Source organism: Dipodomys merriami, unplaced genomic scaffold, assembly GCF_024711535.1.
Source record: "Dipodomys merriami isolate MVZ:Mamm:240054 unplaced genomic scaffold, mDipMer1.0.p SCAF_28, whole genome shotgun sequence".
NCBI classification, from domain to species: Eukaryota; Metazoa; Chordata; class Mammalia; order Rodentia; family Heteromyidae; genus Dipodomys; species Dipodomys merriami.
The window spans coordinates 1,834,384-1,848,662 of record NW_027204270.1 but is presented as its reverse complement, the minus strand read 5'-3'; the positions used below and the strand labels follow the sequence as shown (position 1 = coordinate 1,848,662).

At 58.7% G+C, this 14,279-nt stretch overlaps 1 protein-coding gene across 3 annotated transcripts in view; it reads right to left on the bottom strand.

Moving 5' to 3' along the window:
- Positions 1 to 4,247: 4,247 nt before the first annotated feature.
- Positions 4,248 to 14,279, bottom strand: part of Prdm16 (PR/SET domain 16) — a 300,472-nt gene continuing 290,440 nt past the window's right edge. For 2 of the 3 annotated variants that reach the window (XM_070037164.1, XM_070037165.1), the window contains exons 13-17: positions 11,906 to 12,075; positions 11,505 to 11,679; positions 8,190 to 8,426; positions 7,274 to 7,448; positions 4,248 to 6,036 (exon numbers count right to left, since the gene is read on the bottom strand). In XM_070037164.1, the coding sequence (XP_069893265.1) occupies positions 5,902 to 6,036; positions 7,274 to 7,448; positions 8,190 to 8,426; positions 11,505 to 11,679; positions 11,906 to 12,075 (892 nt within the window). In that variant the 3' untranslated portion in view covers positions 4,248 to 5,901. The remainder of the gene's footprint in view (positions 6,037 to 7,273; positions 7,449 to 8,189; positions 8,427 to 11,504; positions 11,680 to 11,905; positions 12,076 to 14,279) is intronic. The other variant, XM_070037166.1, reaches the window with a different exon arrangement.

The window sequence follows — 14,279 nt, the reverse complement described above, 5'->3', positions numbered from 1 at the left end:
GACTCTGGGAGTCAGGCCACAGTCTCGACCCTTCGGTTCATTCCTTCACTTCAGCTGAGCTGAGGATGGGAGCCTGGAGTTCTACCCAGAGGAGGGGGAGGAGGAGAGGCGCCATCTCTGTGGGGACGTGGGGACATCTCTGTGGGCACCCACAGGAGGCCCAGCTCAGGACAGCTGGGCTGGCACTCCCTGCTTGAGGTTCGCTCGCTGTGGGCCTCTCTGTCAGACCCCAGGAAGGAGTCCCCGGCAGGTCCTCCAGGAGAGAGACCCCCCCCCAGGGGAAACTCTGTCTGCTCCCCGGCAGCCCCCGGGGCTTTGGCTCATCCCCAATCCACTGTCAGGGAGGATCCAGGCCTAGCTGGGAGAGTGGCGGGTGTGGGAAGTGCTGCCTCCATCGGGAGGCCGGCAGAGGCCCACTCTCCCAGAGGACAGCTCCCGGAATGCTGAGCCCGATGCCACGGGGCTCACGGGTGGACTGCTGGGGCCAGCACTCCCGGAGCGAGGCCGGAACCCTGGAGGTAGCCCAGCGGGAGCATCGCCTGACACACGCAGGAGTGCACACGCTGGTGGCTGTTGCTCCCACGTGGAGAGGTTCAGGGCAGCCTGTGTGAGCGGCTGCTTCCCCAGCAAATGGAACAGCGGCCAGCCGCCGGTGGCTCACACCCATCATCCTCGCTACTTGGGAGGCCGAAATCTGAGGATCGCAGTTCAAAGCCAGCCCAGGCAGGAAAGTCCATGAGACTCTTATCTCTAATTAAGCACCAGAAAACTAGAAGTGGCGCTGCGGCTCAAGTGGTAGAGCATTAGCCTTGAGCTGAAGAGCTGAGGGACAGTGCCCAGGCCCAGAGTTCTGGTCCATGACCGACACACGCACAAATAATAAATAAATAAATATTTTTAAAAAGTAAGAAAATGGAACGTCCAGGTGCCTGTATCAGTGGAGATATGGGGGTTGGAGGGGATGTGTGCCCTGAAGCCTCCCTGGGCACCACTGTCAAGGTTAGTGAGCTCGACCTTGACCAAGCCCCCGCCCCCAGCCCTCCCTGCCATCCTCCTCCCAATGACGCTTGAGGGACAGCAGCTTAGAAAAGCACACAGATTTATTGCATATCAATTTCATGTATAAATTCATTGTAACATCAGAAAGATTACATTTGGTGTACGGTCCTATTCTACAATATTACCTCAAAATCAGCACCTCCTAGGCTTTATCCGGAAGAAATTTCTCTACACAAGTACATCTGTCTTGATTACAAGCATCAAAATGAAATTTGCAAAATCGCTCTTTTGATTAAGTTTCTACACGTCCCGTCTCCTTGTCTCTTTATTCTCGCACAGCGATTTCCATATCCAATAGGAGCTGTGCCCCCGTTTGTAAGAGGAGGGGGTCAGCTCAGGATTCCCGGTCTCCGCCTAGACCCTACTCACATATCTGTATTCAGGAAGTGCATCTACGGAATCGTCCTTGTAATAAAAACTCACAAACAGACACGGTAATGACCGCTAGACACTTGTCATGCACAACTCACTTATAGAAACACAACAGAAGCAATTTACAGGGAAGCTGGGTGAGATCGAGCACCAGCCTCCTTCTCCGTGGTTTTCCTTTTGTGTTTTCAACGTTCTATGAAAACTGGACATTTACATTTAATTTCCTCTTCAACACTATACAGCTCCAAAAAAGAAAACAAACAAACAGAAACAGAAACAGAAATGGAACCAAATCTGAATGTAACAATGACAGCGGGCACACAGGCTTGGTCTTGCCTGAAGAAGCAAGGGCGTATATACTTTCACTTACCAAGTATATATGCATTTATATGCGGACTTTAAATTACACATTGGGACACTCCCCTTAGGTGAAGAGAGCCAAGGGGCATAAGAGGCCCGGAAGGAAACTCCAAGGTCGCCTTGGTTCACAAGTGAATTGCACGTTTGGAAACGCAAGCTGCCTTTATTCATTGTATCTTTTTTTCTCTTTTCTTTTCCAAAAGTGGTAATAAGAAATCAGTGAGAGAAAGGAATCTCACACACACACACACACACACACACACACACACACACACACACACAAATGGAATGGAAGGAGAAAGGAACTCTTCTCAGAATCACGCAAGAATGTCTTTGTCACAGTATTCAAAGCTGCAGAGACACAGTTTCATGGCTTTTGATACCCGGCTGACCGCCGCTGACCAAGAGCAGCTGTGTCCCATCACCCGCAGCCGGGAAGTAGTGCCATCTTGTCCCGGCTCCCTGTCCCCCGCCCCAGCGCCAGTGCCAGTGCCAGGCCCTCCCCCGGCCCCCAATCCCGGAGACAGCGCGGTGAACACGCTCAGCAGGCTTCAGCCACCGGGGCAGGGGATGGGGGGATGAGACCACAATCCAGTGCTTCGAGGCTTCGCATCTAGACACGTGATATGTATGTAGCAAGTGCTTTCTTTGCGAATGCTCACTGGGGAAGCGGTTGAGGTGAGGAGGCCCCAGGGCCCAGCACTGGGGAGCCGAGGCGCTGGGCCAGCCAGGGCTGGCTAGACCAGCTGCACGCCTGGCCTCTGAAGAAGGGCCTCTGGGGCTGAGGGGGGGGGTGTTTTTCAGACCATGCAGTGCCCACCCTGTCCCCTGGTTTGCATAGGGACACTCTCGCGGGATCTGCCAGGATGGGGGAGCTCCCTGCTTTCCACCTGATGGTCCTGAGGTTGCAGCAGCCGTGATGCTGGCAGAAGATGGCCAGGCACCAGAGTCTGGGGCCACCAGAGGGAGGGGGCTCAAGGAGCCGTCCTTTCAAATCTCCACGAAATTCAAAGGACAGTAGTCCTGGCCAGACAGAAGGCTCCTGGCCCTGCACAAATCTGGCCCCGTAGGACCTCTGGCTCCAAGGCCTGATGGTGGCCATCCAGCCAGCCGCCTTGTTCCATCTCTGTTCACGCTACATAGCAAGCCTCAGGGTCCTGCTAGCGCTTGGTGCTGCAAAAGCCTGGATCTCAGCATTCTTAGGCCCAGGCCCAGTTCCCTGGTCTCCAGCGGATCTCTGGGCACCAAGGGCACTGGGCCTGAGTGAGCAGAGCATGGAGGGGTCTGGTGCTGCCGAGGAAGAGGGAGGCAGGGAGGATCGGGCTCCCTGGTCTAGGGCTGAGTTGATTCAGTGTATCAAGGATGTGCCAGCACAGGGAATAAGTGCTCTTTTCTTTTCTTTTCTTTCTTTCTTTTTTGGTCTGGGAGTCCAAGGACGGAGTCCCCAAATATCAAGTGCCGGGACCCGAGGGGCTGAATGTTCCGGATAATCTGGATTCATTATCATCCTTATTAGGGGGCAAAAATATTCAGCTTAAAATATGCAGCCCAGGCTCTTGGCAGAAGGAGAGGAAAAGAATAAAAGAAGAAAGACTATTCAGGAAGTTTGGCCCCGAACGGCAGAATGGGCCTGAGAGGCCTCTACAGCCAAGCGGGGCGCCACCCCCCGCTCCCCCCCCCCCCCCCGTCTGCTCTACCGATGCCAGAAAGATTCGCCAGCCAGCCAAACACGTCCACCTTGGAGAGAGAGAGAGAGTCACCGCAAAAAGAAGCACACACCTTACTCGTTCGCAGCAGAAAGTGTATAATTGGGGTTTACAGAAACGGGCATTTGCATCTGAGGTTGACGTTGTACAAGGATCCCGCGTAGATCAGGAGGAAGGAAAAATTCTGTGCATGGATCTGGCCTACCTGTGCGGCTGAGGGGCTGCCCCGGCTTGGCAGAGCAAGGTGAATGGTTGGGTTTGCAAAATCTGACAAGGGGGCCAGCGCCAGCTCTTCCGCACAGCGCTGCCTCTGCTCTGCCGTGAGCATCCTTCCGGTCTGTGCTCCTGGGGGGCACGGCTTCAGCACCAGCAGGGAGGGTGGGGGGGTGGGGGGGAACCTTTGTCTTGCCCCAGCTTTGGGATTTCTCTGTGATCTGTGGGTTTGTGGTGTGTGCAGGGACTTTCCTCCTGGCCAGTCCCCAGTGCAAGCCAGGACTGCCGGACACTGCCAGAGACCCCCTGCTCTCGCCGGGAGTGGCCAGGCCCTGTGTGGGACACGCCCACTCGGACACTTCCTGTTGCTTCTGGGGAAAACGCGGAGGAGCTGTCTGTGGGGACAACAACCAGGCTTTCGTTTGTTTGTTTTTAAGGGCAACTCAGGCAATTTCTTTTCTCCTTGGGACACTTGCTAGTTGTTTTTTTTTTTTTCTTCCAAACAATAAAAGAAATAAATAGAACACTTGTCTTAAATGCAAATGAAACTCAGATTTAACAAAAACAAATGATTGTCTGGTAAGAGGGCAGCACTATAGCAGGGTTTGTTGGGGGGATGCAAGGGTTTTTGGCACATTTCAAAGCCTCCCCACTCCTTGGTTATCGGTCAAACAACACACAACCTTATCACATGGTTTTGGTCCTTCACCAGATACTTATATTAACATTATTTCTTCACAATAAGATGTCTAATGCCAAAAATACTGTTAAGGAAGAAATAAAATAAGAAAAGAAACGAATTAGAAAAAAAATTACAAGTTATATACAGATTAAGGTAAATTCCATTAGGGAAAAATATTATTTGAAATTGGCCCCTATGGGAATAATTTAAAGCCCATTCAAATGGAAAAGCGGATACCACCCGAGAGAGTGAGGCATCTGGGCCTGGGCGGGCCCAGGCTGCGGCCTGCGCTCCTTGCAGTGGGTTTCCTGGGTTCATCTCTCCAGGAACGAAGAGCCCAAGTGGCAGCTGGGTGGTGGATCCGGAGTCTTAGGCACAGGTAGCGCTTGGCGTCCTGAAGTGCGGCCGGTATGCAGAGGTCACGGGAAGGACACTGAGCATCCGGGGGGAAGGGGGGGTTCGGGGTGGTGTGAGTCTGGAGGCCCAGAGGCCCTGTCTTCAGAAGAACAGCAGCTGGAGCCAGCGTGGGGACAGCAGAGACGTGGACCGAGCGGAGGGGGGACCACCAGGTGCTTGGAGGACCCGAGCCACAGGCTCCTGACTTCTCATACAATTGGGGGTGCTTGGGTGGGGGGCCAGGGCGGGAGTGGAGGGCTGTGGAATCCTCTGTAGGCCACACGAGTGGACAGAAGCCTGACAGTCCAGCCTTGAGCCAGCCTGAAGCCAGGCCCACTCAGAACTCCACCCCCAACCCCCACAGAGTCCACGTGGCACTCAAAAGAGTGGTCTGTGCCCCTCAGCCTGTCTTGGGAGCACTGCGGTCACCTTGGCTGGTACAAATAGGGTCAGAGAGAGAAAACTCTCCCGTTTCTACAGTATAAAGGACGCACCCAAGCACGGGGCCAGGTGCCAGGCAGGCGTGGGTTCGCAAAGAAGCTGAAATCTCAAAGCAATGCAAAATTACTTTTAAAAAACAATTTGCAAGTCTCTCTCTCTCTCTCTCTCTTTTTGATTTTTAAAAAATACTATTTTTAAAACCCACATGCTTAAATAGACTCTGTAAGTCATTAAGGGTTAACCAAAAGGGTTACTCTCGTAATTTTCTTTATAAAAATGGTCGGCGCGATCTCTCTCCTTGGCGCATACCTGTGTCTTTGCATTTCCCTCCTTGATGCCACGCAGATGCCCGCGAGCGGTGGGCAGGGTCCACCAGGCTGGAGAGCCCGTGGTGGCCTCGGGCAGCTCCTACGGTGGCAGGCGGACAGCGTGTGCTGGACCGGTGCAGAACAGTGTCCTCAAGACCAGGTCTGACAGTTGGCCAAGACCGATAACCGCTCCTGGGACTTTCAGGTGTGAGTTTTTCATCGGAAAAGTGAGACTTGAACTACAGAGGGGCTGGGTGCTGAGTGACCGAACACAGGTGTCAGAGGCTTCTCCCTGGCATCGCCTCCATTCCCCCAAAAGCTGCTGCCCTGGCTTCCGACTCTGGCCCCGGGGCCTCCAGGCCTCTCAGAGGTGATTGATGGAGCTGAAGGCCCCGGACTCCGACGTGGCTCCTGGGATGTTCAACCAAGTGTCCAGCGAGCTCTGGGCGGGGACGTGGGGAGGCGCGTCTTCAGAGAGGGACAGCATCATTGCATATGCCTGGCGGGAGAGGGCAGCACACGGACAAGTGAGCCCTGTCCCTGTGGGCAGGGCTGTGCCCACCCGCTGCCCCAGCCCACTCAGCCTCACCCCATCCGGATGGCCTGGGAAAACACAGGTGCCAGAGAGCCCTGCTGCCTCCTGGCCTGGGAGAGGGAGATGAGCCTGGCGGGCGCAGGGTCAGGAGAGGGCCACACCTCCTCACCAAAGTGAGTTCAAGACCCCCCGGCCCCGTCCTGCCTGGGACCGCCTTTGGTCTCTGAACCATCCACAGTGGTCTCTCCATTCTCCCTCTTTTCTCTCCCCAGTGATCAGCAAAACGCCCACTGGCAGGTGTCTGGTCCGGGCGGGACCTTGGGACTCAGTAGAGGTTATTGCTAAGACCCATACTAAGTAGATTCCTTCCCTGCCTTGTGGGCATTGGGCCCGCGGGTGCATGCCTGTGCTTGAGACTGCGGCGACACCACAGAGCCAACCCCAAGGTCAGATGTACCACATTCGGGAGCTGGCGGAGTTACAATGGGATCGGAGGTATCTGCTGGCCTCGGCCTGTCACAGGGCATGCTCCTGCTGGGGCCACCGGGACTGGGGGCCGTGAGGAGGATCATGAAGGTTGGGTACTGGGGAAGCCCAGTTCCAGTCCCCCCCACCCTTACCCTAGCAAACACTGTGGACAGAATTAGTAAGAGACAAAGACAGACATGCAGACGGCTTTTGCTGAGACTCGAGGGGTGGGGCTGTGCCCTCTGGGAGGCTGCGGGAGGGGGGGCAGAGGGAGACCCAGGCCTCTTAGAGGAGCAGAGGCAGGGCTCTGTGGTCCCCGCCCGGAAGGCAAGAACACAGTCCTGGCTGACAGGAACCTGTGGGGAGCAATGAGCCCTGCATGAGGAGCCCCTTCCGGGAAGAGTCCCGGCTGCCATTTGCCTGGCTCAGATCAGAGCAGGGAAGACCCAGAGGCTGGACTCTGCTCATGGATGCTCCCTGCTGGGGGTGGGGGGAGCAGAGGGAGACCCACAGTCACACCTGTCTGCCTGTGGGAGGGCAGCACCACTGGGACATCTCTCTAGCTGGAGCAGGGGTGTGGGAGGAGGGGCACCCTGAGCTTCTCCCAGGCCTGAGCCAGCCGCAGCAGGAGGCCAGCGCTCGGGCTGTCCCTGGATGAGCACCATGGTGGCCGCCTGCCTGCCCTCGGAGCCACGTGGAGATACACAGGGCGCAGGGCTCTGTGGGTACCTACCTGGTTCTTAGCCTGCCTGTACAGGGTCTGTTTTAAAGTCTCAGAATCTAAGGTGGAATTAAGCACATCTTTAACTTCAAATGCTTCCTCAGCTGCTCTGCGGAGGTCCAGCCCCTTCCCAAAGGTCGCCGTCGGCTCCAAAGCTAACAGACTGCCTCCTCGCTCCTCAACACACCTGCACCAAGGACCGGGAGAAGGGCCTGGGGTCAGCTGACTGGCCACTGGCCGCCTCTCTAGTGCCGTGCGGCCAGCCCTTGGCCGGCACGCACGCCGCAGGTCTCTACCAGCCGCATGCGCAGACAAGGAGACAGACACAGGGACACACAGACAGACGTCTAGACGTGAAGCCACACGGAGGCGGAGGCAGATGCAGGGGGCGGGGCGGGGGACCGAGGGCAGGGGCGAGGAGGGCATGCACCAGGCTCCGAGGCAGCAGGCAGGCGATTCAGTCTTAGGGACCCAGGGTTGGGAGCAGGCCTGGATTCGGAGACTTCAGGCAGTTTGGGAGGGGCTGTCTCCCCTCCCAGGACGCAGAGGCCGGGGAGGTCAGACGTGAGGTCACGTGTCTCGGGATGACCTCTCCTGGGAGCATCTCAGGCCGGCAGGGGAAGTGCCTCTGTCCCGTACCACCTCTGCCACCCCGCCCTGCACCCACAGCCCTGCCAGAGGCTGAACCCCACTGCCCCGGGTGGAGAGGGCAGGGCATGGCTGCGTCCTGCTCAGCGGGGAAAATGTGTCTTCCCTTCTTCCCTCTGCTTCCAACCTCTAGATGCCCAAGGACCCTGACTCTGCCACCTGGCTCCAGCCTCCGGGCAGCAGTGGCTGCGGGGCCAGGGTGAGGCCAGGCTGGAGGAGGCAGCTCCCGGCGGGTGGAAGAGGAAGGTCACCCTGGTCACATCCCAGTTCCCACGCCCACCTTCGGGTGTGCTGGAAGCCCAGGGCCAGGGAGGCGGGCGGCTCTTCATCCTCTTCATCCTCGTAGACTCCCTGGGGCTCGGGGGTGGGGGACACCATGTCGTCCTGCGACTTCCCGGCCAGACTGTCATCATCCTCTTCCTCCAGCTCCTCCTCTTCCTCCTCTTCCACATCCTCTGGCTTCTCGCTGGCCGAGCCTGGACACTGCGGGTTGTCATCTAGATCCTGGGCCTCGGGCCTGAAATGACAGGGGAGGAGGGACGTGGTCAGGGCAGGCCGCAGGTCCAGGCCTGCCCAAGGCCTATCATGAGGACCCCAGGAGAGTCATGGACACAGGGGGGGCTTGAGCTGCCTAGCATCAGGCCTGCACCACCAGGAAGGGGCGGGCTTCCCGAGCCCAGGCCGCCTACCTCAGGGGCCAGGATTCAGCAGCCTGGATTCAGCTTTTCTGCCTGGTTTGGGTTCCACTTTGTCAGCAAGGAGAATCTGGGTGAGGGGTGTGGCTCTCATTTCCCTCAGTCATTGGAGGAGAGGGTTGGGGAGGGGGCTTGGAACTGGGCCCTGCACCCCTGCAGCCCCCAGCGGGTGTCTGCTCAAGCACAGGACATGGAGAAGGGCTCCATGCTCACGGCGCCAGCCCCTGCGCCTCAGCCTTCCTCCGGGCTGACCCTGGTGGCACTGAGGCACTGTGGTCTGGGGGGGGGGGACACGAAGCCTGGCTCATGGCAGTGAAGAGACTCTGCTGGTGGGCCGTGCATTTGGAGGTTGCCTGTGCCCACAGGGCTGAGCTGGGCAGAAGCCACTGCGGCAGGGCTTGTGGAAACCCGGGCGCCACTTTCTTGTCTTTCCACGTGGGAGCACTGGAGATGCAGGCGGCTGACTTGGCAGGCCTCGGGTTGGGGCGTGCCCTGGTCCTCGGTCACCTGTGGAGGTGGTGGGCTCACAGCAGGAGCCTCTGGTGTGCGTGTCCATCTCCCCGGGCTGGGCGGGGGGCTTGGAGCTGGCTGCGATGGGGCTCTCCTTCCCTGAGCGGGGGTGGGGGGCTCGAGGGCGTAGGAACTCAGCCCTCACAGTCTGCTCCCAAGGCAGGTTGGGACCGGGCGGGACCGGGCGGGTAGACAGCCCGGCCCGGGGCTTGATCACGCCCACCAGCTGCCAGGTGTGGACAAATCATGCCTGCTGGGCAGTCCTGAGCAGATATAAATAGAGTCTAGTTGGGAGCAGGCCACACTGGGCTTTGCTGTCTGGTCCCTCTGCACAGACGTGGTGCCCGGGGTGTGGGGCAGGAATTGTCCCTGCGGGCTAGAGTCCTTTGCATAGGACAGCCACGCTGGCGGGAACACGCCAGCGTCCAGCTTCTCACAGGACAACTGCCCTGGCGGGAACACGCCAGCGTCCAGCTTCTCACAGGACAACTGCCCTGGCGGGAACACGCCAGCGTCCAGCTTCTCACAGGACAACTGCCCTGGCGGGAACACGCCAGCCTCCTGCACCGCTTGCAGTGGCAGGAACTGGTGCTCAAGCCAGCAAAGGCAGCCTGAGGTCAGAGGCTGGCAGGCCTGGCTCTGGGTGGCACAGAGGAAGCATCTCCAGCTCCCGGTGCCCCCCAAAGTCCTCCGGGCTCCTTGCTATGTGCACGCGTGCCACCTCAGCCTCCGCTTCACCTGTGTGCACACGTGTGCACAGCCTTCTGCCCATCTCCATCTCTCCCATTTTTTTGGACGGCCCCTGATCATGCTAGAACCTTGTCACAACCTGGTGGCCCCTTTGGAGACCCTGTTCTCTAACGGCCACAATCTGAGGCCCGGGGGAGAGCCTACCAGGGGGCTTTAGGGTACACTTCATCCGAGGACTTGTGGGTGTGGGGCCAGGAGTCCTGGCAGACCTCACTGCCAAGGAAAGGACCCAGGACTGAAGATCAGATGATGCACTGCCACCCGTGGGCTGCCAGGGTCATCCATGTTCTCGCTTACGACAGTGCCTGGGGCCCTCTGGGCCCATTCCCAGTGTGGGCCAGGGTCGGGAAGGTGGCTTAGTGGTAGAGTGCTCACCTAGCATGCACGAAGCCCTGGATTGTAGTCCTCAGTACCACATACACAGAAAAAGCCAGAAGTGGTGCTGTGGTTCAAGTGGAAAGTACTAGTCTTGAGCACAGGGAGGCTCAGGGACAGAGCCCAGGCCCTGAGTAGAGTAGCGAGGGGCCGCGGGAGAGAGCACTGAGTCAGGGCCCCGGATTGAGGACTAGGAGGCAGAGACAGTGAAATGCTTTGTCATGATTGCTTGCATAGGTCTTCCTAGATGAACACTGAACACATGACGTTCATGCACACACACAAGCACACACAAGCACCCCCACACATCTGCACACTAAGAGCCACATGGTACACATATAGTATACACGGATGTGCTTATGCACGCATGTAGGCACACGTTACACACACATCTGCACCTGAGTCCACACACATGCTATACAATGCACACGTGAAAACACATGAAGTCACACATGTGTGCACACATGTACATGGATGCATATGGCTATGTACACGTGTGTGCAAAGGCGGTCTCTGACACAGTAATTCTATTCAGGATTTTCTCGAGTTGATGGCGATGTGAAAGCAACACACCTTTGGGAGGAGCTGCACTTGGCTTTTGGATTTTCCTCTTTCCCAGGTACAGGCAGAAGCAGGGAGTCAAAGCTCTTTGCCACCCTTACCCCGTACCCCCAATTCCAAAGACGAGAAGCCACCCTCCACAGAGCTCTGTGATGTCAGATTCCTGGAGAATTGCAGGAGGTAGTCGTCACTGTGCTATAAAGCAGGCTTTGTGGAGATGCTTGTGTCTAGCTTGGGCGAGGCGCGCTCTGAGCATGTCCAGGGCTAGTGCTCTGAGCATATCCAGGGCAGCCTCTGCGGTGGTGGAGGTGGTTGTGTTAGGTGTGAGGAACACATGTTTGGGCAGCATTTTCCCCTGCTGATGAGTTTGTTGGGACCTGCTCCATGTTGGGGTTCAGGGCCCGGCTGGGCTGGTGCAGGAGCCCACAGCTGTCTGTGTCTGTGTGCATGTCTGGAGGTGTGGGCCCGTCCAGCCTAGGCCTCAGTCTATGTGTCACCAAAGTAGGACACCTAAGGCTCCGTGCGTCCCCTGGCTGCACAGGGCTGGCAAGAACCACCCTTTCTAGCTGGAGAAACTGAGGCAGGCAGGGGGAGCGGGGTCCTGGTCTGCCATGGGGCCTGGTGTCCGTCAGGGTGCCCGTGCGGCCCCACGGGCGGCCCAGTCCGGCGCTGCCCGCCCAGCCCGCACCATGCTCTGCTCTCACCTTTTGTCCGTACGCGTCGAGGCCTGGTTCATCTCACTGTTGGCGATAAAGTTCCTGATCTCAGAGAAATAGGAGTCTTCCTTCTCGTCTAAAAGTGCGTGGTTGTCAGACTCGGAGGTGGGGGACGAGGCGCTGGTGCCCAGGTGGTTTGTGAGGACGCCCGCGTGCTGGCTCACTGTGGACAGGGTGGGGGGTCAGGAGAACTCAGGGGAGCCCCGACCCCAGGCCCTGCCTGCACTTGGCCTGCTCTCCCAGAGCCACTTCTTAGGGAGAACCAAGAGTGGTTCGAGGGGCGAATCTGCCCACAGTCCTCGGGCCGCCTAACTCCCTCTCCTCCTCCCGGCCCTGGGGGCTCCCTGCGTCCCCTCCCCCTGCTCCCCGCCCCTCCCCCACCCACCCACCTGGCGTGCCCTCGTGCTCATGCTTCTTCAGGTGTCTGTCCAGGTTGGTCTGCTGGCCGAAGCAGCGGTTGCACAGGTGGCACTTGAAGGGCTTCTCCTTGTTGTGAATGTTGCGCACGTGCCGCTGCAGGTTGGAGGAGATGCTGAAGGAGCGGTCGCAGTACTTGCACCTGGAACACAGGCATGCCTCACCTCAGAGAAGCCCGGGGTGGGAGGAAGACCCAGCCTCCATCCCCAGCGGCCTCGGAACCATGACCCGAGGGCCCAGGAGCGTGCTGGGGAAGCCGCCCCCGGAGATAATCAACCTGAAGAGGCAGGGGCTGGCCACCTGTGCCCCGGATCTGGAGGAGAGACCCCCCCACCCCCTGGATTCTGGCTTTTGTCTGGGCCTGGGCCTGGCTGGTAGGTACACAGCCCAAGGTGCCATGCTCCTGGTGGCCTCAAGAGGGCGCCACCGCACCATGGAGAGATGCTGAGATGACAGGTTCTTCACTGTGATAGGCCAGTACCAGGAAGCCCTGGCCCGTCCCCAGCCCACAGCATAGTGGGGTTACAGGAAGGCCCTGTCTCACTTGGGATCCCAACATGACAGTCCTGTAACATTCTCCACGGCCCTGTGGGTGAGGTGGAGGCTCCTGAGCCTCACTGCCTCTTTCAGGCACGGTCAGCTCCAGGGAGCCAGGGTTCCAGTCCTGTCCCCTCTGTGTAGACAGGACCTCACCGGCCAGGACAGGATGCCAGTCCTGCGCATCCCAAACTCGTCAGCAGAAGGCGCTTCACTGCTGGAACTGCGGAGGGCCCAGCCGCGTGAATGGTCTGCCCCATCCATGCACAGACCCTTGCGCCACTTCCGGCTTTTTGCTAGTTCATTGGAGATAAGAGTCTCACAGACTTTCCTGCCTGGGTTGGCTTTGAACTGTGATCCTCAGATCTCAGCCTCCTGAGCAGCTAGGATTTCAGGCGTGAGCCACTGGTGCCCGGCTGGACTGCCTGTGTGTTTGTGTTTGGAACACGATCTCTGCTACACCCATAGCTCAACACTTAGGAGACCCAATGTTCAGGTCACGTCTTTTGAGAACTAGGGTCTATGCCAAGAGCCCCAGTGGGGCAAGGACGTGTGTGTGTGTGTGTGTGTGTGTGTGTGTGTGTGTGTGTGTGTGTGATGGCTCACGCCCACCCCAAGTGGGCGCTGCTGTTCTAAATACAGCAGCCTCACATGCCACAGGGCAAGGCCTCCCCCGACCCTGAATCGGAGCTGGAGATGCCAGCAAGGAGACTGGTCACGAGTGTTTGTCACATGGTGGGGACGGCCCGAGGACACTCGGGGCACAGAGTAGAGGGCGGTGTGGAGTGGCTTTCACAGCTCTGTGCGTCCCAGAAACTGACAGTGGAGGCCAGAGGCTGGGCGCAGTCACCGCCCGGGTGGCTGCGGGACACGCCACCCCTCCCCGGGGCCGCTGCGGGACACGCCACCCCTCCCCGGGGCCGCTGCGGGACAGGCCACCCCTCCCCGGGGCCTCTGTGGGACACGCCACCCCTCCCCGGGGCCGCTGCGGGACAGGCCACCCCTCCCCGGGGCCTCTGTGGGACACGCCACCCCTCCCCGGGGCCGCTGCGGGACACGCCACCCCTCCCCCCGCCAGGACCATGGGGTTCCCAGCCTAAGCCTTGAGCTCTCAGCGCCCGCAAGTCCCCTGTCTGCAAGCTGCCGGCTACAGCCTAGGAAGTTCATATTGGTGATTCTGAGAATGTGAGGCGCCTCTAAGAGAGCGGGGGGGGGGGGTGTCCCCTTTGGCTCAAGCCCCTCCCTCCTCTAGGCCCACGGCGGCTGCCTCACAGCTCCTGCAGCACTTTCCAGGCTCCTTCCTGAAGTCCTGCATCCTCCAGACAACGGCCCCTAGGGAGGGGGCTTCCCCTAGAGTCCCAGGCAGTTCTAGGCTCAAGAGTGTCCCCGGAGCATCAGGCTGTTACAGCCTTTCCACCGGCAGCCCTGGGATCTTCCTGTTCCCAGGTACCATCGGGAGGCCCTCCCTGGAGGCAGGGGTGTGTGTGTGTATGTGTGTGTGTGTGTGTGTGTGTGTGTGTGTGTGTGTGTGTGAGCGTGCACATGTGCATGCTGGTTCTCTCAACCTGAGCCATCACAGTTAGACACATGCAGGTGGTGGCTTGCGCTGCTCAGCGCTGGCCTGAGATGCTTGGCTCCCAGGGTTTCTACACACCAGCCCAGAAGGAGGAAGGCCACACCCCACAGGGCCCTCTGCCCTCAGTGTCCTCGCAGATACAGACACCCCGGCAGTGCCAGGCCCCCTGCTTCCTGCTCTTTGGGGGTGATCACTCAGGAAGGAAAAGTTGATTTGCACCCACAGAGAAAGCC